Here is a 23,677-nt window from a genome sequence, read left to right as displayed (position 1 = left end):
GTCCTCCCGGCCCCTCTCATCAGTTCCTGGATCACTTTGCCACCTGGCTTCCACACTTTCTTTCCTGTGACACCCCCACCCTTATCATGGGTGATTTCAACATCCCTATTGCCTCTCCCCTCTCCCCATCTGCTTCTCACCTTTTGGCTCTAACCTCCTCTTTCGGCCTCTCGCAGCATACTAACTCGCCAACACATGAAGATGGAAACTCCCTTGACTTGGTCTTCTCCCGGCTTTGCTCAGTGGATGATTTCACAAACTCCCCTCTCCCACTCTCTGACCACCACCTTCTTTCATTCTCTATCAAGAACTGCCATCCCGCTCAGGTCACCCCCACTTTCCACACTTATAGAAACATACAGGCCATTAACACCCAGGAACTTATGAAGAACTTGCAGTCCTCATTGGCCCCAATCTCCTCCATCTCATGTCCTGATTCTGCTCTGAAGCATTACAATGAAACCCTGCAAAGTGCCCTGGATGAAGCTGCTCCTCCTATACATAAAACAACTCGGCACAGACGGCAACAACCGTGGCACACGCTGCAAACACGTTTCCTGCAGCGGTGCTCCAGGTGCGCAGAACGTCTGTGGAGAAAATCTAATCTACCCGAAGATTTCATCCATTATAAGTTCATGCTAAAGACATACAATTCTGCCCTTCACCTCTCCAAACAAACCTACTTCAACACCCTCATCACCTCCCTGTCCAATAACCCTAAACGTCTCTTTGACACGTTCCAGTCTGTACTCAACCCAAGAGAGCAGGCCCCAACCACGGATCTCCGTGCTGACAATCTGGCCAATTACTTCAAAGAAAAAATTGACCATATTCGACAGGAAATCATCTCCCAATCTCTTCATACCATGCACTGTCCTCCCTCCCCCACTGCATCTAGTTCACTCTCTGACTTTGAACCAGTTACAGAAGAAGAAGTAAGCAGGCTCCTTGCATCTTCTCGCCCGACCACTTGCACCAGTGACCCCATTCCGTCACATTTCCTCCAGTCCCTTTCCCCGGCTGTCACCTCTCACCTAACAAAAATATTCAACCTTTCCCTCACTTCCGGTATTTTTCCCTCCTCATTTAAGCATGCCATCATACATCCATTACTTAAAAAACCATCCCTCGACCAAAACTGTGCCGCTAATTATAGACCTGTCTCTAATCTTCCCTTCATCTCTAAACTCCTCGAACGCCTGGTCCACTCCCGTCTTACCCGCTATCTCTCAGATAACTCTCTTCTCGACCCTCTTCAATCTGGTTTCCGCTCTTTACACTCTACTGAAACTGCCCTCACTAAAGTCTCTAATGACCTACTAACAGCTAAATCTAATGGTCACTACTCCATGCTAATTCTCTTGGATCTCTCTGCAGCATTTGATACTGTGGATCATCAGCTCCTCTTCACTATGCTCCGCTCCATCGGCCTCAAGGACACCGTTCTCTCCTGGTTCTCCTCCTATCTCTCTGACCGATCCTTCACTGTATGTTTCGCTGGTTCCTCCTCCTCTCACCTTCCCCTTACTGTTGGGGTTCCTCAAGGATCAGTCCTAGGCCCCCTCCTCTTCTCTTTGTATACTGCCCCTATTGGACAAACAATCAGTAGATTTGGCTTCCAGTACCATCTCTATGCTGACGACACCCAACTATACACTTCTTCTCCTGATCTCACGCCTGCCTTATTAGAAAACACCAGTGATTGTCTTACCGCTGTCTCTAGCATCATGTCCTCCCTCTATCTGAAACTAAACCTGTCAAAAACTGAACTCCTCGTGTTTTCTCCCTCTACTAACCTACCTTTGCCTGACATTGCCATCTCCGTTTGCGGTTCCACCATTACTCCAAAGCAACATGCCCGCTGCCTTGGGGTCATCCTTGATTCTGACCTTTCATTCACCCCCCACATCCGATCACTGGCTCGCTCTTCTTACCTGCATCTCAAAAACATTTCTAGAATTCGCCCTTTTCTTACTTTCGACTCTGCAAAAACTCTTACTGTTTCACTTATTCATTCTCGTCTGGACTATTGTAACTCTCTACTAATCGGCCTTCCTCTTACCAAACTCTCCCCGCTCCAATCTGTCCTGAATGCTGCTGCCAGGATCATATTCCTCACCAACCGTTACACCGATGCCTCTACCTTGTGCCAGTCATTACACTGGTTACCCATCCACTCAAGAATCCAGTACAAAACTACTACCCTCATCCACAAAGCACTCCATGGCTCAGCACCACCCTACATCTCCTCTCTGGTCTCAGTCTACCACCCTACCCGTGCCCTCCGCTCCGCTGATGACCTCAGGTTAGCATCCTCAATAATCAGAACCTCCCACTCCCGTCTCCAAGACTTTACACGTGCTGCGCCGATTCTTTGGAATGCACTACCTAGGATAATACGATTAATCCCCAATCCCCACAGTTTTAAGCGTGCCCTAAAAACTCATTTGTTCAGACTGGCCTACCGCCTCAATGCATTAACCTAACGATCCCTGTGTGGCCTATACTAAAAAAAAAAAAAAAAAATAATTAACTGGTTCATGCAGCTTTACATGAACACCCAAGCCTTACACTATGGCTGGTCCGAATAACTATAGCAATTGTTACCATCCACCTCTCGTGTCTCCCCTTTTCCTCATAGTTTGTAAGCTTACGAGCAGGGCCCTCACTCCTCTTGGTATCTGTTTTGAACTGTATTTCTGTTATGCTGTAATGTCTATTGTATGTACAAGTCCCCTCTATAATTTGTAAAGCGCTGCGGAATATGTTGGCGCTATATAAATAAAATTATTATTATTATTATTATTATTATTATTATCCACAAAACTCCAGCCAAGGAAAAATGGGACGGCACACAGACAATTCACATAGATGTGTAAATGCAGCCTTAAATTACACAGAGCTGTTTCTGATATAGCCAAGTTCACCTAAACATAAAAGAATTGTCCAATTTTTATTTTTTATTTTATTGCAATGTGTCCATAGAAACTGGACACTAAATCATTATTGATCCACTTAGGATACCTTTGTTTTTTTGCATACCCATAGACTTAAATATGTGAATAAGAAGCAATCAGCTCACCTGTCCGGGTGTGGGGTCAAGTACTCTAGTATTCGCAACATTAGAGAAATATCTACTGCGCTCCCAAGCAGCAGGTTTCAGGCCTACATGGTCCTTTTGTCTGAAACATGTTGCCTCAGAGCACAGCAGATATTTATTTTCTGACTTTTTAATTTTTGTGTTTAAATATTTTTTTTGCACCTTTTATATGTAGGGAAAAGAAATCATGCAGAGAACACAATTTTTGTGTAAATGGTTTATTGAGTATAGATTTGACAAGTGGGTTTGCTTTAATGATTCTTTTTTTTTATCTTGCAAACAAGATGGTGTGTGGGGTACGGCTCGAAATCTATCCAGTTGAGTCACAGCCGGAAACAGGTCGGATAGGAGGAAGACCAAAATCACTGATGGCCTGAGACACAGATAGAACTACTATTTCTTATGGCTTTAATTGGATATTTTAGTAACATAGTAACATAGTAACATAGTTAGTAAGGCCGAAAAAAGACATTTGTCCATCCAGTTCAGCCTATATTCCATCATAATAAATCCCCAGATCTACGTCCTTCTACAGAACCTAATAATTGTATGATACAATATTGTTCTGCTCCAGGAAGACATCCAGGCCTCTCTTGAACCCCTCGACTGAGTTCGCCATCACCACCTCCTCAGGCAAGCAATTCCAGATTCTCACTGCCCTAACAGTAAAGAATCCTCTTCTATGTTGGTGGAAAAACCTTCTCTCCTCCAGACGCAAAGAATGCCCCCTTGTGCCCGTCACCTTCCTTGGTATAAACAGATCCTCAGCGAGATATTTGTATTGTCCCCTTATATACTTATACATGATTATTAGATCGCCCCTCAGTCGTCTTTTTTCTAGACTAAATAATCCTAATTTCGCTAATCTATCTGGGTATTGTAGTTCTCCCATCCCCTTTATTAATTTTGTTGCCCTCCTTTGTACTCTCTCTAGTTCCATTATATCCTTCCTGAGCACCGGGGTATGAGGAGGAAAAGAGGTAAATTGATAATTGTGCCAGGATTACTCAGATTTTCATTTTTTTTTATTTTAATGTTTATTATTTTTATAAAAATGACCAATAACTCGATCTCGAGCCATGACGACTTGATGGATGAACTTTCAGTAGGAAGATTGCTCTTGTGCAAGCCTAGATAGGTCCTTCAAGGTCTTCTCTTTGTGGCAAGCCATCGGGTTGCTGGTCTTCCTCTTTGCCTTGTCCCTTCTAGTCTTCGGACCATGATATCATTGATATGAGGTGTCCAAAAAAGGCAAGTTGTAGTTGTGATTCTTGCTTCAAGTGACATGTCTGGCTTGATTGGTTCCAATATTGCTTTGTTTGTTCTTCTTGCCATCCATGGTATTGATAACATCCTTCTCCAGCATCATATTTTGAAGGTGTCAATACTTCTTCTGTCTTGCTTCTTTATTGCCAAGGTTTCACATCCATGTTACCACAGAAAAGACCAGACTATGTACCAGTTGTGTTTTTGTCACCAGCGAAAAGTTACTCGATTTGAAGACCTTGTCCAGTGACTTTATTGCTAGTTTTCCCATATTCTCCTATTGCCTTCCGGTGTCGTCGCTGCATCTTGAGTCATCATTGATCCGAGTAAGTTGAAGTCTTTTACAACTTTCATTCCATCTTATCTGTATCCCTGTTGAACCTGGTACTAGTCAATATCTTTGCCTTTGTGTTGAGTAGCAGTCCTATGTTCGAGTATTCCATCTTGACACTCCGTAAATAATCCTTCATTCCATGTAAACTTGTTGCTATCAATGTTGTATTGTCCGAGTATCCAACATTGTTGATGGTTATCCCAGCAATTTTGATTCCGAATCATCTAAATACTTTGTGAATGTAAAAACTAAGCAAAAGGAATCCCGGGCCAACGCAAATAAAAAATTAATTGGTTCTGATTCCTTTGTTCTTTGTAAACAGAAAACTGAAATTAAACTCATCTATATAAAGGAAGAATGAGGGAGATACCTTTTCCGCTGTCCGGATCCTCGGGAGTAGATAGAGATGAAGTCTATACATGTGATTTCGATGATCCCTGACGATAGTGTTACAGAATAACAGGGCCATTCCGTGACATCGGATTTTCTTTCTCTTCAAAGACGAAAAAATTACTCCAAAACGGGAGAATGTGGGATTTTCCAGCACAGCGTACGTTGCTTCTAATCTGGATGGCGTTTCCAAAGATATGTCATTGTCCTTGTAGTGGAAACATTTTATCAATGATTTATTTTCTTTAAGACCTAAAAAATGTATAAAAAATACAATTAATTGAATCAAAAATTGTATGGCAAAGCCAGAATATAACTTCCCATCAACTATTTTTGAGTCTAAAATTTTAGTTTGTAAAATAGCTGTATCATTCTCCTGTGAGGACATATTAGATTATGATATACAGAAATAACATTCTGACATTTTAGGTCATTAAGTCATGACATGTAACAATTCAGAGCATTACCTCCTACACATAAGCAATGCGGGAGGTAGACTGCTGACACAACATGAGGTTTTATGGCCGATTTTATGTTGTAGAGGGGTCCAATGATCTGGTGTCTACCAGGCAGAGTCTGCAGGATCTCTGTGTAATTGTGCCATGAATCCACTTCATATTCCAGAGTCACCGGTTGTGTAACCAGGAACTGTATTCCAGACTCCGAGCAGCGGAACAGTCCTGGAGAGTCCATTGTTAGACTGAAAAACAGGAGGAAGGTACGTCAGTTCTTTGTACATCAACTTTACAATGAAGCATCGAAAATCTGTCTCGCGGAAGTCATCAAACACTGAATTCTTGTTGATGCCAAATCCTTCCCTGGCTTCGGGTTCACTATAAACGTATGTGTGTGTTTTCAAGCACAATTGCTTCACTTAGAAATGCATATCATGGAACCTGCAGACCCTGGTTCACATCGGAATGTTCAGATACTCCATGGGTTGTCCATTAATGATGAGCGAACGTGCTTGGATAAAACGTTTTCCGAGCTTGCTCTTTTACTATGCTTACTTCGGCGTGCTCAAACACTACGTTCAAGTCTCGGAGGATGAATGTCTCACTGCTGATTGTTAGGCAATCCCTGCCTGTGTAGCCGCGAGACATGCAGCTGCGGAGACTTGAACATTTTTGCTTTAATATATTTATGTCAGACTAGGTCATTTTTACAATAGGGTTTTATTAAGAATTTTGCACCACTCGCTTCTGTAGCCTGTAAGTTGTACTGTTGGAATCGGTTTCCAAGTTTTTGCCTTCTAATCTGAAAACAGCATAATGTAGAGGTAGAGACACCGATTACGGTGATGGATTACGGTGATGGATTACATACTGAGCTGCTTGCTGAAGTTTATATTAAAAAAAAGATATTTAAAAAAAATGTTTTATGTTCTATAGATACACCAGTTCTCTGAAAACTATATCTTTTCTAAAATGATATGCCAGCAGTTGCTTTATTCTTGTAAGAGGCGGGCCAGGGACATCATGCGCTGCTCGCAAGCCAAAGGACAGCTTCCGGAATACTCACTGCTCTGCACGCCAGGACTCAGAGAGCAGTGAATATTCATTGTTCTTCAGTAGTGAACAGTGTCAGACGCCGGCTTCCTGCTGCTGCCGGATGGTCCCGTGTGCCGCTGCTTAAGAGAAATATTCACCTCTCTGGGCATGGCAAGAGGTGAATATTCATTGCTCTTAAGTAGCGGCACATGTGACCGCCGGCAGCAGGAAGCCAGCAGCTGACACTGACGCTACTGAAGAGCAATGAATACTCTCTGCTCTCTGAGCGCACAGTCCTGGTGTGCACAGCAGTGAGTATTGCTACAGCTGTGCTCTGCTTGTGAGCAGCAAATGATGTCCCTGCCAAGCGCTGCTTACAAGCATAAAGCAGCTACTGGCAACGGAGCAGGAAGCTGCGAGGGTGCACAGGGAGGGTAAGTGTAATATTTTTGTTTTTTTTTGTTTTCTGATGGGGTCATGCATACTAACATAGGGATGGAGATGGGGGTGTGGGCCAATTATAAGGATGGGGCCATGCATACCAGATTAGATATGAGGCCATTCATACCAGGATAGGGATAGGGCGATGCATACCACAATAAAGATGAGGGACATGCATTCTAGGATGAAATGGGGGCCATGCATACCAGGATAAGGATGTGGGCCATACATACTAGGACAAGATGGGGGCCTTGAATTCCAGGATAGGGATGAGGCCATGCATGATGAGAGGGGACCCTGCATACTAGGATAGGGATGAAGGTGATTATTCCTACCAGGATTTAGGATAAGGGGGCCATGCATACCAACATAGGTATAAGGGGGCCATGCATACCAGGGAAGGGATGAGGGGGCCATGTGTACCAGGAGCCATGTGTACCAGGATTGGGGATATTAAGTACAGAATTGACCACATGTTTTCCTTCAATTTCTTTTTCCCAATTTCCTTCTGTTAAACCTAGGTGCATCTCATGGTCTGCTGAATCTTATACCAAACAATATAGCCAACTAGCATGGTAACGAAAATAGAAATCAGAAATCTGTACCACTAGTAGCACCAAGACCTAAACGGCCTATCACCAAACGCATACCAACTACGCAAAGGAAAAAGATGATTCACGGCCAAAGTATTAGCAAAAAACGTATAAACTTTATTAATATAAAAAATACACAAGTGTATGGGAAGTGATATGAAAACATGGCGCCACAAAGCTGGACGCTGCAGAAAAAGCAACCGGAGGCACGTACACAGAGAAGACAGTCCACATAATATACTAATCACATACTGCCTATCATAATAAAAGCCAAATTGCACTAAACCAGGAAAAAACCTAAAACATAACAATAATAAATACTGCTATATGTGGCAGAAACCCATTGGAGTGGGAAATCAGATAATCGGCGGTGATACCTACAGGCTACAGTCCCAGGGATACTAATAAATAGTACAGAGTAGAAGTATAAGTGTACCGGGACCTAGCACTGCCTATCAATACAATAATAGTTACATCAATGATACGACCAATAGCAAATATCACCGAATAGTACCCACCGCAATGTGGACTGAGGTTCCTGGGGACGTGCCTCCGCCCCAACGCGCGTTTCGGTGCTCACACCTTCGTCAGGTGGTTTATACATTTTTTGCTAATACTTTGGCCGTGAATCATCTTTTTCCTTTGCGTAGTTGGTCTGCTGAATCTTATAGTCTGAAAAATACCGTATGTAGGATATTCAAATCTGACCTTGACATTACAGTATTGCAAAACGATCTGAATAGGAAGACCGTATGGTCAAACACTTGAGATTTAATGTAGATAAATGTAAAGTAATGCATCTAGGACATAGTAATCCTATTGCTGCATATACATTAAACGGGAGAATACTCAGGACTACAAAACAGGAGAAGGACAGGGTATTCTCATTAAAAGTAAGCTGAGCAGCAGTACTCAATGTCAAGCAGCAGCCACAAAAGCAAACAAGATTTAAGGATGTATAAAAACAGAGATAAAATCCCAGGATCCCAATGTATTATTAGTATTACCCCTTTTATAAATCGCTGGTGAGGCCACAAATAGAATATGGGATCCAGTTTTTGGCTCCACATATTAAAAAGTTGGGCATGTTTAGCTTAGAAAAAAAGACGCCTCAGAGGGGATCTCATTTACATGTATAAATATATGTGTGGCCAGTACAAAACACTGACACATGACTTGTTCCTTCGAAAGACCGTACTGAGGACTAGAGGGCACTCATTCCAGGTGGAAGAAAGGCGATTCTGACAGCTAAACAGGAAAGGGTTTTTTACAGTTAGAGCGGTCAGACTGTGGAATGCCGACCACAGGAGCTAGAAATGGCCGACACTAAAAGGAATGGACAATTTTCTTGATACACATAACATTGTGGGTTATATCTAGGTTAGTGACAAAATGTACTTTTGGTGGAGAAAGTTTGAACTTGATGGACCAGGGTCTTTTTTCAACCTACGTAACTAAATGACTACATGGCAGGAAAACTAGAAAATGCATAATACTTAGAAGAAGGGGAGGAAAAACTGAAACCGTAAAAATGAAAAAATCATCCTGTCAGAAAGGGATTTAAAAATCTACAGAGGTTTCCTTCCTTATATTTAGTCTGAATTATTTAAGATGCGCAAATATCAGATTGAAAAGAAAACTTGGTTTCTGATATTCCGTCATGAGAGGTCTACACGTTTTGCATCTACCCATTGGTTATAATTTGGTTCTCAGACCATTGAGAGTTTTTCTAGCAAGTAGAAATATTATAATAAATGTTTTATGATAAATTAACTACAATTAGAAAAAGGAGCCAGTAAGTCATTACACAATGGTCACCGAGAACGACTTACCAGTATGTTCTGCCCATCAGAGTGGGGGTAATGACACTTGAAGTATTTACTTTTACTAACTGTTGGGGGAAAGAAAAATAAAGGAAGAAGTAACAATAACATTTATTTACTTAATTAAAAAGTGATTTGATCAAAGGGGTCGGATCAACATGCGCATCATACAGGGTAGGAGGCCACCAACACTTCCACCAACAATGACACCACATTTAATGAGGAGTCTTAGAAATGAGAGAATACATTTGAGTGGAATTTAATTGTACTTGAATTTGGTCAAAAATCTTAATCTGCGAAAAGCCTTATTTGTAATTCAGGAATAGGGCAGACACTGGCCTCCATTTTTCTGAACTGTCATGGGCCGTCAAGAGATTAGGAAAAAAAATGTAAATTCCCTATACTAACCTCATCACTCACCTCTACAGACCCTCCACTACTCACGACTACCTGTCCAGTCCTCACCGTGATCCCCACCGATGCTGGCAATGGGATCTTTGGGCCTCTCGACCTTGTGCCAACCATCCAGGTGTGGTGACTCCTGTGATGGTTCTGGGCAGGTCAGGAGATAGGTCACAGTGTATGTTGTGAGGTCATGAAGCCATTGACCTCTCGCTCACTTGTGCAGAACTGTGTCAGGGGCCACAATACCTGGAAGTCCATCGTAGCGTGAGGGGCATGAAGATTCCAGCTCAAACCATGTGGGATCAGAAAATTGCGGTGAGGACCAAATTGATGTTTGTGAGTAGTGGAGGGGTCAGAGTCGTGAGAAAAACAATTTTTTTTTTTACATATTATGATTATTATGCCTTAGGATTTAGAGAGATACAAGAGCATATTAAGGGACATTAAATTTGGGGTAGATAACTTCCCAGATAAATTTCCCAGGAAAACCACGTACACTGGTGAATTTGAAATTGGTCCGCTCCGCTTCTATCCTATCCTATAGTTTTATTAGCATCCTATATTACTGAGGGTCAGGACATCTCCATGCTTGCCACATGTGATGACAATGATGTTACCTTATCGCACAATGTACAGCTCATTTCATCTTCTGTGATCTCAGAATAGCTCGGGTCGGACATCTTGGATTTGTAAAGTGTTTCTGTAAATAGTGAGTAAACTTTAGTCAGCCATATTACACAGTACAGTGTTCCTAGAAAATGGTCATCTCACGGCTACACTAGGTCACAGATGTTTTACTGACCACTAACAGCGTCTCACGCATAAATTAACAGATTACTGACCATGCCTGCCAGGGCCAGAAGGATGTGGCATTTTTTTTTCATGAAAAGAGCAGAATGCCCTGATTTTTTTCAATCTAAATAGGTTATCAATGATTGGACAACTTATTATTAAATTATAAAACAATTTTATTGAATCAATGGAAATTCAACTTATGTGGAATGTTCTGATTTTCACAGATCCTGGACAATTTTACCGCTTTGCGATTTGATTCCTGTAAATCGCAAGTCGCCAAATTACACATTGCAAGAAGATTGCTTCAACCCGAAAAGGCGCTCATAACCTCAGGCTTGAGCACGCAGGCATCCCCATAATGCTCTGTAGCTATCGCAGCATCTTGTGGTAAAAAGCAGGAGAAACTATCATAGCCTATGTAAAAGCTGAAGCAGGGAATGAAGCATACAGCCTTAAGAGAGAACCTCGGAGAACACACTGGTATTTTTAGGAGGATGTCCTTTTTAAGCCGCAGGATTTAATTTAGTTAAAAAAAATTAAAATAAAATAAATGTATTCATTTAACTATGCATGCCTGTTTAGTCAACTTTGAGACCTGTAGATGAAGAACACTCCAAAACTATGGGTAAGTTGTTTGTCACGATTTCACCATTTAGGCTACTTTCACACTGGCGTTGTTTTGAATACGTTGCAATGCGTCGTTTAGGGGAAAAAAACGCATCCTGCAAAGTTGTTTGCAGGATGCGTTTTTGCCCCGTAGAGTAACATTACCGACGCATTGCGACGTATTGACACACGTTGCAACCGTCGTGCGACGGTTGCGCCGTGTTGTGGCGGACCGCCGGGAGCAAAAAACGTTAAATGTAATGTTTTTTGCTGCTGACGCACCGCTTTTTCCGACCGCGCATGCACGGCCGGAACTCCGCCCCCACTTCCCCGCACCTCACAATGGGGCAGCGGATGCGCCGGAGAAATGCATCCGCTGCACACGTTGTGCGGCGCATCAAACGCTAGCGTCGGAATCTCGGCCCGACGCACTGCGACGGGCCGAATCCGACGCTAGTGTGAAAGTAGCCTTAGTGTGTCTGGGATGCAGTTACTGAAGACTCAGCTATCCAATCTGGTACAGGGGCTTGCTAAAGCAGTCAGTGCTTTGATTCACAGCTCAGTGTCCATTTTGATCAAGGGGGGTGCAAGAGCTGCTGATGCTGGAAGTCTACAGGTATTAATTGTCCCAAATTATTGCCCAGCTACTTAGCTTGGCTGTTAGTCCCAGACCTCTGCCAGACATAGCTTTAACTAAGCGTGACTAGTTTTCTCTGTGTGTAGTGTTTTGCTTGATGATCTTTCATTGCTTGACCTTGGACCTCGTTCTGACCCGTCTGTTTAATCCCTTTGTTCTGATCCGCTATCTTCCTGATATTTTGACCTTGGAACATAACCTGACTATGCCTTTGTGTCTTCACTCTCTTCACGATGTAATTTCATGGCTGCTGATCTCGGGACTCTCTATCCCGACTCAGAGTTTGTCCATGAGAAGTGACTCAGCATCACAGTGTAATTACATTTGATGTTCTGGGTGCTATATGTACCTAGCATTTCAAAATGCAATGGATATGGTACTGGGAAAGAAAACAAAAAACACAGCTAAGAATGTGGAAACTGCAAGCAGCAGCACCACTGCAATCACTGGAATGGGTCAGAATGCGAGTCAGAATTTCCCTCATTCGATAAAGCATAGTAGTGGGAAGGAAGTAGAGGCATCTTCTGTTGCGAACCACTAGTACATTATAGAATCACTGTGAATTGTCCATATGTCACAGGATTATTTATTGCTTAGAATAATACGATTGTTGTTAGACGTAAGAAGAGTAATCCTTACCATCTTTGAAAGTGACAGATTTCGTATGAAAGTCAGAAGAAAAAGGAAGCTCCCTGCAAAAAAATAAAAATAAAAAATTATTGTATTTACTTCTTTTCTATCTGAAACAATTATTTTTTGATGTATTTTACTTTTGGAAAATTCAGATAAGTGTGGAGAGGTTCTTCTTTTCGGTTTCAATCATTGACAAGAATTAAGCTCCTTAGAACACACACACTCCTCCACAACAATTTAATCATGAATATGATTTGTATTCACTTCTCTTGAATTTTTGAGAATTTATTTCTAATAAAAAAATATTGAACTAAATTATATTATATTTTTTTAAAATTTTTATGATTTTCATCTTGCAACACTTTCAAGCCATATGGGTAGTAAAGAGATCCGGGGTCAGTGTTATGAACTGGTGGTTTAGGAGCAACATGGGACGAGCTCTGAAGGAGGTGGTACCTGTACTGACCGCAGTCCCTAAGCTCAACACAACACTAGAAGTAGCCGTGGGATGCTCCTGACACTCCCTAGGCACCTCGTCACAACCTGAGAACTAACTACCCCTAAAGATAGAAACAGGAAAACTATCTTGCCTCTGAGAAAATCCCCAAAGGATAGATAGCCCCCCACAAGTAATGACTGTGAGTGGAGAGGGAAAAGACATACACAGAATGAAACCAGGATGAGCACAGGAGGCCAGTCTAGCTAGATAGATAGGACAGGATGGAATACTGTGCGGTCAGTATAAAACACTACAAAAAATCCACACAGAGTTTACAAAAATCTCCACATCTGACTAGAGGTGTGGAGGGTAAATCTGCTTCCCAGAGCTTCCAGCTTCACTGAATTAATTCATACTGACAAGCTGGACAAAACATAGAAAGCACAGAACGGATAAGTCCACAACCTGTGGACAGAAAAGAGCAAAGAAAGGACTTATCTTTGCTGAACTGGTCAGGATATCAGGGAAATCCAAGAGAGATGTGAATCCAACCAGGAACCATTGACAAGTGGCACTGGCTGAAGGAAAGAGCCAGGCAAAAATAGCCGAGCAGAAAGACAATCAGAGGAAGCAGCTGCAGACTGCTAAATCCAAGGAGCAGCCATACCACTTAAAACCACCGGAGGGAGCCCAAGAGCAGAACTCACAAAAGTGCCACTTACAACCACCGGAGGGAGCCCAAGAGCGGAATTCACAACAGGTCAGATACCAAGAGGTCTTGTCATATAGAAAGGGGTAAAGCAAAAGGCATAGTCAAATCACAGTCAAGTCAGAATTCCAAAGTCACAGTGTATCAAGACTAAAGGGGTAATAAAAAAACGGGCAGTCTGAAGGCAAATCCAGGGTCCGGCAACAGAAGATCAGAATGTCAGCATTCAGAGCACAACGCACAGAGGACAAGACACACAGAGCTGAAACCTATGACTGGCAGCTATATGGAACAGAAAGCTTAGTTAAGTAGCTGAGTAGTTGCTTGGAACAGGGATTGGACAACCAAGCTGTCACTCCTAATATTGAGAGCTGAGAACGTCTCTGCACTAGACTGGACGACTGAGCTGTCAGTCACTGCGTCTAAGATACACTGAGCGGTGGAATCGTGACACCATGTCAGTGGGTATTCATTTTTATTACGGTATTTCTATTTTTTTAGTCACAGGGATAAAACTGGATGATTCCATACTAGACTGTATACTAATAACTTTTAAGTATTCCCACAGAAAAGACCAACATTTTTTTTCTTATTACACAGAGATGAAAATGGATTTTAAAAAATTGCTCTTTTAGACCCCCACTACAGTTTTCTTCTGACCCTTCAACTGGCTCCACTTTCTTCCCTTTTATGTTCTGTTTTCAGCACTTCCATTCTTCACTAGGCTTTGCGCCACTCCGTTGGGTTTCACGTAGGTTACTGACATTATTGAGATTGATCTAGCTTAAAGCGATCTTGTGGGGCATGATACGTTGATTACTATCAATGACTCATGTCATATTGAAGGTCATGGCTCGGAGCCTAGTGAAACACGGCAGCACTGAAGGCCTTAAAATAAAAAGAGGATAGAAAACAGAAAAGATGACTGGAGGACCAAAGACAGTAAAGAGTTATGAGGAGGGCGAAAGAGAGGTAATTTTAATATATATTTCTTTTCTTTTAAGCCATTCCCAGAACTCAGAATGCAGCTATACAGTCATCATCTTTTTGGAAACTGTTCAAATAGATACTTGAAACATCTGAATTTTGCCGAATCTCAATTTATGGACAAGTTTATGGACTACTTAAAGGGTTAACAACACCTTGTCAAACTAAATGTTTGGTCCCGATAAAATAATAAAGCCTATATTCACCTCTCGTGCCGGCGCTGTTCCCCGGGCTGTGATGCGGTGTTGTGACACGTTATGCCCGGTGTTGTGAATTCTGTGGCTGAGTTCACTTCTGTGGTCACAAGTGGTATTGCAGTCTCTGGGCTTCCTCCCTCAGGTGTTTTGGTGAGCTCGTTGGCTGCCTTGCTATTTAGCTCCACCTGAGTCTGTCTTCCTTGCTCCTTGTCAATGTTCCAGTGTTGGATCTGAGCTACTGCATCTTTCCTTGGGCCTGCTGCTCTGCTAGATAAGTGCTTCTAGTTTGTTTTCTGTTTTTTCTGTCCAGCTTGCTATTAACTTTTGCTGGAAGCTCTGAGAAGCAAAGGGGTGCACCGCCGTGCTGTTAGTTCGGCACGGTGGGTCTTTTTGCCCCTTTGCGTGGTTTTCGTTTTAGGGTTTTTTGTAGACTGCATAGTTCTCTTTGCTATCCTCGCTCTGTCTAGAATATCGGGCCTCACTTTGCTGAATCTATTTCATTCCTACGTTTGTCTTTTCATCTTGCTAACAGTCATTATATGTGGGGGGCTGCCTATTCCTTTGGGGTATTTCTCTGAGGTAAGTCAGGCTTGTATTTCTATCTTCAGGCTAGTCAGCTCCTCAGGCAGTGCCGAGTTGCATAGGTAGTGATAGGCGCAATCCACTGCTGCTTATAGTTGTGTGAGGATAGATCAGGTACTGCAGTCTACAGAGATTCCACGTCTCAGAGCTCGTCCTATTGTTTTTGGTTATTGCCAGATCTCTGAATGTGCGCTGATTACTGCACGCTGTGTTGCCTGATTGCCGGCCATAACAGTACAAGGAGCCAAACCAATGATTCCCAATAGAGGGAAAAAAGAAATCCTGACATCATTTTTTTTTCTTAGCTCTGTCTTCAGTCTTTTTTTTCCCCTAGACATTAGAGTGCTTCAGGACACAGCTGTGGACATGGATATTCAGGCTCTGTGCTCCTCAATGGATAATCTCGTTGTAAATGTACAAAAGATTCAAGATACTATTGATAATAATAATCTTTATTTTTATATATAGCGCTAACATATTCCGCAGCGCTTTACAGTTTGCACACATTATCATCACTGTCCCCGATTGGGCTCACAATCTAGAATTCCTATCAGTATGTCTTTGGAATGTGGGAGGAAACCGGAGTGCCCGGGGGAAACCCACGCAAACACGGAGAGAACATACAAACTCTTTGCAGATGTTGTCCTGGGTGGGATTAGAACCCAGGACCCCAGCGCTGCAAGGCTGCTGTGCTAACCACTGCGCCACCGTCAGAAATCGATGCTAGAACCAAGAATTCCGATTCCTGATTTGTTTTTTGGTGACAGAACTAAGTTCCTGAGCTTCAGAAATAATTGTAAGCTATTTTTGGCCTTGAAACCTCATTCTTCTGGTAATCCTATTCAACAGGTTTTGATTATTATTTCTTTTTTGCGCGGCGACCCACAGGACTGGGCGTTTTCTCTTGCACCAGGAGATTCTGCATTGAGTAATGTTGATGCATTTTTCCAGGCGCTGGGATTGCTTTACGATGAGCCTAATTCAGTGGATCAGGCTGAGAAAAATCTGCTGGCTTTATGCCAGGGTCAGGATGATGTAGAAGTATATTGTCAGAAATTTAGGAAGTGGTCAGTACTCACTCTGTGGAATGAATCTGCACTAGCGGCTTTGTTCAGAAAGGGTCTCTCTGAAGCTCTTAAGGATGTAATGGTGGGATTTCCTATGCCTGCTGGTTTGAATGAGTCTATGTCCTTGGCCATTCAGATCGGTCGTCGCTTGCGCGAGCGTAAATCTGTGCACCATCTGGCGGTATTGTCTGAGAGTAAACCTGAGCCTATGCAGTGCGACAGGACTATGACTAAAGTAGAACGGCAAGAACACAGACGTCTGAACAGACTGTGTTTCTATTGTGGTGATTCTACTCATGCTATTTCTAATTGTCCTAAACGCACTAGGCGGTTCGATAGCTCTGCCGTTATTGGTACTGTACAGTCCAAATTCCTTTTGTTCATTACCTTAATGTGCTCTTTGTCATCGTATTCTGTCATGGCGTTTGTGGATTCAGGCGCTGCCCTGAATCTGATGGATTTGGATTATGCTAAACGTTGTGGATTTTTCTTGGAGCCTTTGCGGTGTCCTATTCCGTTGAGAGGAATTGATGCTACACCTTTGGCCAAGAATAAGCCTCAGTACTGGGCCCAGCTGACCATGTGCATGGCTCCTGCACATCAGGAAGTTATTCGCTTTCTGGTACTGCATAATTTGCATGATGTGGTCGTGTTGGGGTTGCCATGGCTACAAACCCATAATCCAGTATTGGATTGGAACTCTATGTCGATAACCAGCTGGGGTTGTCAGGGAGTACATGGTGATGTTCCATTTTTGTCTATTTCGTCATCCATTCCTTCTGACATCCCAGAGTTCTTGTCAGACTTTCAGGATGTATTTGAAGAGTCCAAGTCTGATGCCCTACCTCCGCATAGGAATTGTGATTGTGCTATCGATTTGATTCCTGGTAGTAAATTCCCTAAGGGTCGTTTATTTAATTTGTCCGTACCTGAACACACCGCTATGCGCAGTTATGTGAAGGAGTCCCTGGAGAAGGGACATATTCGCCCATCGTCGTCACCATTGGGAGCAGGGTTCTTTTTTGTAGCCAAGAAGGATGGTTCGCTAAGACCGTGTATTGATTACCGCCTTCTTAATAAGATCACTGTTAAGTTTCAGTATCCCTTGCCATTGATTTCTGACTTGTTTGCTCGGATTAAGGGGGCTAGTTGGTTTACTAAGATTGATCTTCGTGGTGCGTATAATCTGGTGAGAATCAGGCAGGGAGATGAATGGAAAACGGCATTTAATACGCCCGAGGGTCATTTTGAGTATCTGGTGATGCCGTTCGGACTTGCCAATGCTCCATCTGTTTTTCAGTCTTTTATGCATGACATTTTCCGTGAGTATCTGGATAAATTCTTGATTGTTTACTTGGATGACATTTTGATCATCTCAGATGATTGGGAGTCTCATGTGAAGCAAGTCAGAATGGTTTTCCAGGTACTGCGTGCTAATTCCTTGTTCGTGAAGGGATCAAAGTGTCTCTTCGGTGTGCAGAAAGTTTCATTTTTGGGGTTCATCTTTTCCCCTTCTACTATCGAGATGGATCCGGTTAAGGTTCAGGCCATCCAGGATTGGACTCAGCCGACATCTCTAAAAAGTCTGCAGAAATTCCTGGGCTTTGCTAATTTTTATCGTCGCTTCATCTGTAATTTTTCTAGCATTGCCAGACCATTGACCGATTTGACCAAGAAGGGTGCTGATTTGGTTAATTGGTCTTCTGCTGCCGTGGAAGCTTTTCAGGAGTTGAAGCGTCGTTTTTGCTGTGCCCCTGTGTTGTGTCAACCTGATGTTTCTCTTCCGTTCCAGGTCGAGGTTGATGCTTCTGAGATTGGTGCAGGGGCGGTTTTGTCACAGAGAGGTTCTGGTTGCTCAGTGTTCAAACCATGTGCTTTCTTTTCCAGGAAATTTTCTGCTGCTGAGCGTAATTATGATGTGGGCAACCGAGAGTTGCTGGCCATGAAGTGGGCATTCGAGGAGTGGCGTCATTGGCTTGAGGGTGCTAAGCATCGCGTGGTGGTATTGACTGATCATAAGAACCTTACTTATCTTGAGTCTGCCAAGCGCTTGAATCCTAGACAGGCCCGTTGGTCGTTATTTTTTGCTAGTTTTGATTTTGTGATTTCATACCTTCCGGGCTCTAAAAATGTGAAGGCGGATGCTCTGTCTAGGAGTTTTGTGCCCGACTCTCCGGGGTTATCTGAGCCGGCGAGTATCCTCAAGGAAGGAGTCATTGTGTCTGCCATCTCCCCTGATTTGCGGAGAGTGTTGCAGAAATTTCAGGCTAATAAACCTGATCGTTGTCCGGCCGAGAAACTGTTCGTCCCTGATAGGTGGACTAGTAAAGTTATCTCTGAACTTCATTGTTCGGTGCTGGCCGGTCATCCAGGAATCTTTGGTACCAGGGAGTTGGTTGCTAGATCCTTCTGGTGCCCATCTCTGTCACGGGATGTGCGTGCTTTTGTGCAGTCCTGTGGAATTTGTGCTAGGGCTAAGCCCTGCTGTTCACGTGCCAGTGGGTTGCTTTTGCCCTTGCCGGTCCCGAAGAGGCCTTGGACACATATTTCGATGGATTTCATTTCTGACCTTCCCGTTTCTCAAAAAATGTCGGTCATTTGGGTGGTCTGTGATCGCTTTTCTAAAATGGTCCATCTGGTGCCCTTGGATAAATTGCCTTCCTCCTCTGATTTGGTGCCTTTGTTCTTCCAGCATGTGGTTCGTTTACATGGCATTCCTGAGAATATTGTTTCTGACAGAGGTTCCCAGTTTGTCTCGAGGTTCTGGCGAGCCTTTTGTGGTAGGATGGGCATTGACCTATCTTTCTCCTCGGCCTTCCATCCTCAGACTAATGGCCAGACCGAACGAACCAATCAGACCTTGGAAACATATCTGAGATGTTTTGTTTCCGCTGACCAGGATGATTGGGTGTCATTTTTGCCGTTGGCTGAGTTCGCCCTTAATAATCGGGCCAGCTCGGCTACCTTGGTCTCTCCATTTTTCTGCAATTCTGGGTTCCATCCTCGTTTCTCTTCAGGACAGGTTGAGTCTTCGGACTGTCCTGGTGTGGATTCTGTGGTGGACAGGTTGCAGCAGATCTGGACTCAGGTAGTGGACAATTTGACCTTGTCCCAGGAGAAGGCTCAGCTTTTCGCTAATCGCAGACGCCGTGTGGGACCCCGACTTCGTGTTGGGGATCTGGTTTGGTTATCTTCTCGTCATATTCCTATGAAGGTTTCCTCTCCTAAATTTAAACCTCGTATATTGGTCCGTATAGGATTTCTGAGATTCTCAATCCGGTGTCTTTTCGTCTGACCCTCCCAGACTCCTTTTCCATACATAATGTATTCCATAGGTCGTTGTTGAGGAGATACGTGGCACCTATGGTTCCATCTGTGGAGCCTCCTGCCCCTGTTTTGGTGGAGGGGGAATTGGAGTATATTGTGGAGAAGATTTTGGATTCTCGTGTCTCTAGACGGAAACTCCAGTATCTGGTCAAATGGAAGGGTTATGCTCAGGAAGATAATTCCTGGGTTTTTGCCTCTGATGTCCATGCCCCAGATCTTGTTCGTGCCTTTCATGTGGCTCATCCTGGTCGGCCTGGGGGTTCTGGTGAGGGTTCGGTGACCCCTCCTCAAGGGGGGGGTACTGTTGTGAATTCTGTGGCTGAGTTCACTTCTGTGGTCACAAGTGGTATTGCAGTCTCTGGGCTTCCTCCCTCAGGTGTTTTGGTGAGCTCGTTGGCTGCCTTGCTATTTAGCTCCACCTGAGTCTGTCTTCCTTGCTCCTTGTCAATGTTCCAGTGTTGGATCTGAGCTACTGCATCTTTCCTTGGGCCTGCTGCTCTGCTAGATAAGTGCTTCTAGTTTGTTTTCTGTTTTTTCTGTCCAGCTTGGAATTAACTTTTGCTGGAAGCTCTGAGAAGCAAAGGGGTGCACCGCCGTGCTGTTAGTTCGGCACGGTGGGTCTTTTTGCCCCTTTGCGTGGTTTTCGTTTTAGGGTTTTTTGTAGACTGCATAGTTCTCTTTGCTATCCTCGCTCTGTCTAGAATATCGGGCCTCACTTTGCTGAATCTATTTCATTCCTACGTTTGTCTTTTCATCTTGCTAACAGTCATTATATGTGGGGGGCTGCCTATTCCTTTGGGGTATTTCTCTGAGGTAAGTCAGGCATGTATTTCTATCTTCAGGCTAGTCAGCTCCTCAGGCAGTGCCGAGTTGCATAGGTAGTGATAGGCGCAATCCACTGCTGCTTATAGTTGTGTGAGGATAGATCAGGTACTGCAGTCTACAGAGATTCCACGTCTCAGAGCTCGTCCTATTGTTTTTGGTTATTGCCAGATCTCTGAATGTGCGCTGATTACTGCACGCTGTGTTGCCTGATTGCCGGCCATAACAGCCCGGCACCCAATCAGCGTTGGCGTCACTGTCTCCGAATTTAAACAAACAGGACATAAAGAGGGAGCCAGGGCTGCAACTCAACCTGGACTTCCTCTTCATGTTCAGCTTGTCTGAAGCCGGAGACCGTGATGCCAGCACTGATTGGACACCGGCCATTATGCGTCCTTCCACCGTATCACAGCCCCAGATCCGCGAGTGCTTTATTATTATAGCCTTTATTACTTGATCGAGCCCAACATTTAGTTTAAGAAGGGGATCTCCTACTAGTGGACAACTCCTTTTAAACCATACATATTAAACATGGTCAGCAAACTTTAGAATACAACTTTTTTAACCCTTTACAACAAAAGGCAGTTTTGATCCCCCCGACACGGCCCCTTTGATACTAATCATTTATGTGCCACTTAATGTAAGAATCATTTTGGAACAAACTATTCAAGTGATTTCAAGACTGTTTCAAATGACACATTGTACTTTATGTTACAGTAAACTTCAGTTACAATATTGTCAGATTATAGATAGTAGATAATCAAGCAAAAAGCAAACACAAAAGAAAACTGTAATTGATGCATTACTTCTAAGCAAAAATAATAGATCTTTATTCAACTATTTGAGTTGTTTTAGCTCTGCTCAAAGGAGACTTACTGAGGTGCCCTGATAGAATCGTTACCCTGTCTATCTTTAATTGCTTTGCACTAAAACCTGTGGTGCCATCTTTTTTTTGCGATGATTATTATTTAGAGAAAAATTTGAAAAACTTGAAAATTTTGAAAAATGTTCATTTTCCTTTTTTGGAAAATTAACTTTTTAGCACAAAATAACAGTTGAAAACATGTACGTCAATTTGTAGGTGACGTAATTGTCAATTTCTATCTTTAGTATTAAATATGCAAATTGTCTCAAGGCTTATAAGTCTCCTCACTCTGACATGCCACGCTTGGCTTAACACTCTCCACAAGGAGAAACATTAACTTTAGCATTCACATCCATTGCTGCATTTGGTAGAAAGTGTTCTTTATTCAAATATGCTAATGTTAAAATTGTAAATATGCTATTATCCTTCACATCTGTTATTTTCCCCTGTGACTATCACACTCACATTCTCTACATTGGCTGAACTTCAGGAAGGGTCTTCTGGGCTGACTAAGCCTTGGTGGGCATATGCACTGACTGATGAGGCCTAGTCAACCCAGGAAATTCATCCTGGAGTGAAGACACTGGAGAAAATGCATGCTACAAAGGAGGGGAAAAATAATGGATCCCCGGAAAGAAGACTGTGACTGATGACGTATCCTGTAGATGTTGTTTTTCATCCTTTTTAATGCTCTGGGGCCTAGAGAAACCCAGAGCAAAGTATGGAACATTCAATTTGATAAGAAAAATATTGATGAGAATATTTTGTATGCCAATAAAATTCAAATAGAAAATCTTCGTAATTTGGTGAACTTTAATCTTGCCTGATCCGACGATCTCGAGTAATAGATACTAAACAAGAAGCAGCGTGAGAAAAATCTCATACCATAGGACTTCCAGACCACACAAATCCTCCTCATATGTACTCAGACTTTGATAGGGATATTGGTAGATATTTGTCTTTTCGTAGTTTGCTATAAGGAAGATGGAGCATAAAGAGATAAGAAAACTTTCACTTTCATCCTTCTTCTCACAAGCATTTTAGCTGGACAGATCACTTCTTATTGTCTACACCCTACAGTCCAACACAATCGAAGACAACTCATTTAAGGCAAGTTTTACAAATAGTTGGTAACCAGTGTAATGATTAGGCAATTCAGTACCACAATGGACATAGCGATCAGAGCACATACAGTGATCTGACAATAACCCAAAAACATAGAACGAGCTCTGAGACGTGGGAACTCTGTTGACCGCAATCCCTGATCCTCTCCAACAACACTAGAGGCAGCCGTGGATTGCGCCTAACGCTCCCTATGCAACTCGGCACAGCCTGAGAAGATAGAAAATAAGCCTACCTTGCCTCAGAGAAATACCCCAAAGGAAAAGGCAGACCCCCCACATATAATGACTGTGAGTTAAGATGAAAAGACAAACGTAGAGATGAAATAGATTTAGCAAAGTGAGGCCCGACTTTCTGAACAGAGCGAGGATAGGAAAGGTAACTTTGCGGTCAACACAAAACCCTACAAAAACCACGCAAAGGGGGCAAAAAGACCCTCCGTACCGAACTAACGGCACGGAGGTACACCCTTTGCGTCCCAGAGCTTCCAGCAAAACAAAAAGATAAGCTGGACAGAAAAAACAGCAAACAAAATAGCAAAGGAAAACTTAGCTATGCAGAGCAGCAGGCCACAGGAACGATCCAGGAGAAAACAAGTCCAATACTGGAACATTGACAGGAGGCCAGGATCAAAGCACTAGGTGGAGTTAAGTAGAGCAGCACCTAACGACCTCACCACATCACCTGAAGGAGGAAACTCAGAAGCCGCAGCACCACTTTCCTCCACCAACGGAAGCTCACAGAGAGAATCAGCCGAAGTACCACTTGTGACCACAAGAGGGAGCTCTGCCACAGAATTCACAACAGTACCCCCCCCTTGAGGAGGGGTCACCGAACCCTCACCAGAACCCCCAGGCCGACCAGGATGAGCCACATGAAAGGCACGAACAAGATCGGGAGCATGGACATCAGAGGCAAAGACCCAGGAATTATCTTCCTGAGCATAACCCTTCCACTTAACCAGATACTGGAGTTTCCGTCTTGAAACACGAGAATCCAAAATCTTCTCCACAATATACTCCAACTCCCCCTCCACCAAAACCGGGG

At 43.2% G+C, this 23,677-nt stretch overlaps 1 protein-coding gene across 1 annotated transcript in view; it reads right to left on the bottom strand.

The window, feature by feature from the left end:
* The window catches only part of LOC138677401 (uncharacterized), a 174,224-nt gene that overhangs the window by 28,606 nt on the left and 121,941 nt on the right, over nucleotides 1–23,677 (bottom strand). Inside the window, exons 12-16 of the mRNA XM_069767496.1 lie at nucleotides 12,520–12,572; nucleotides 10,460–10,542; nucleotides 9,447–9,505; nucleotides 5,558–5,790; nucleotides 5,071–5,342 (exon numbers count right to left, since the gene is read on the bottom strand). Coding sequence (XP_069623597.1) covers nucleotides 5,071–5,342; nucleotides 5,558–5,790; nucleotides 9,447–9,505; nucleotides 10,460–10,542; nucleotides 12,520–12,572 — 700 coding nt within the window. The remainder of the gene's footprint in view (nucleotides 1–5,070; nucleotides 5,343–5,557; nucleotides 5,791–9,446; nucleotides 9,506–10,459; nucleotides 10,543–12,519; nucleotides 12,573–23,677) is intronic.

Source organism: Ranitomeya imitator, chromosome 4, assembly GCF_032444005.1.
Source record: "Ranitomeya imitator isolate aRanImi1 chromosome 4, aRanImi1.pri, whole genome shotgun sequence".
In the NCBI taxonomy this organism is placed as follows: Eukaryota; Metazoa; Chordata; class Amphibia; order Anura; family Dendrobatidae; genus Ranitomeya; species Ranitomeya imitator.
Note: the sequence above shows the minus strand (reverse complement) of the source record. Positions and strands in the feature narration are given on the sequence as shown.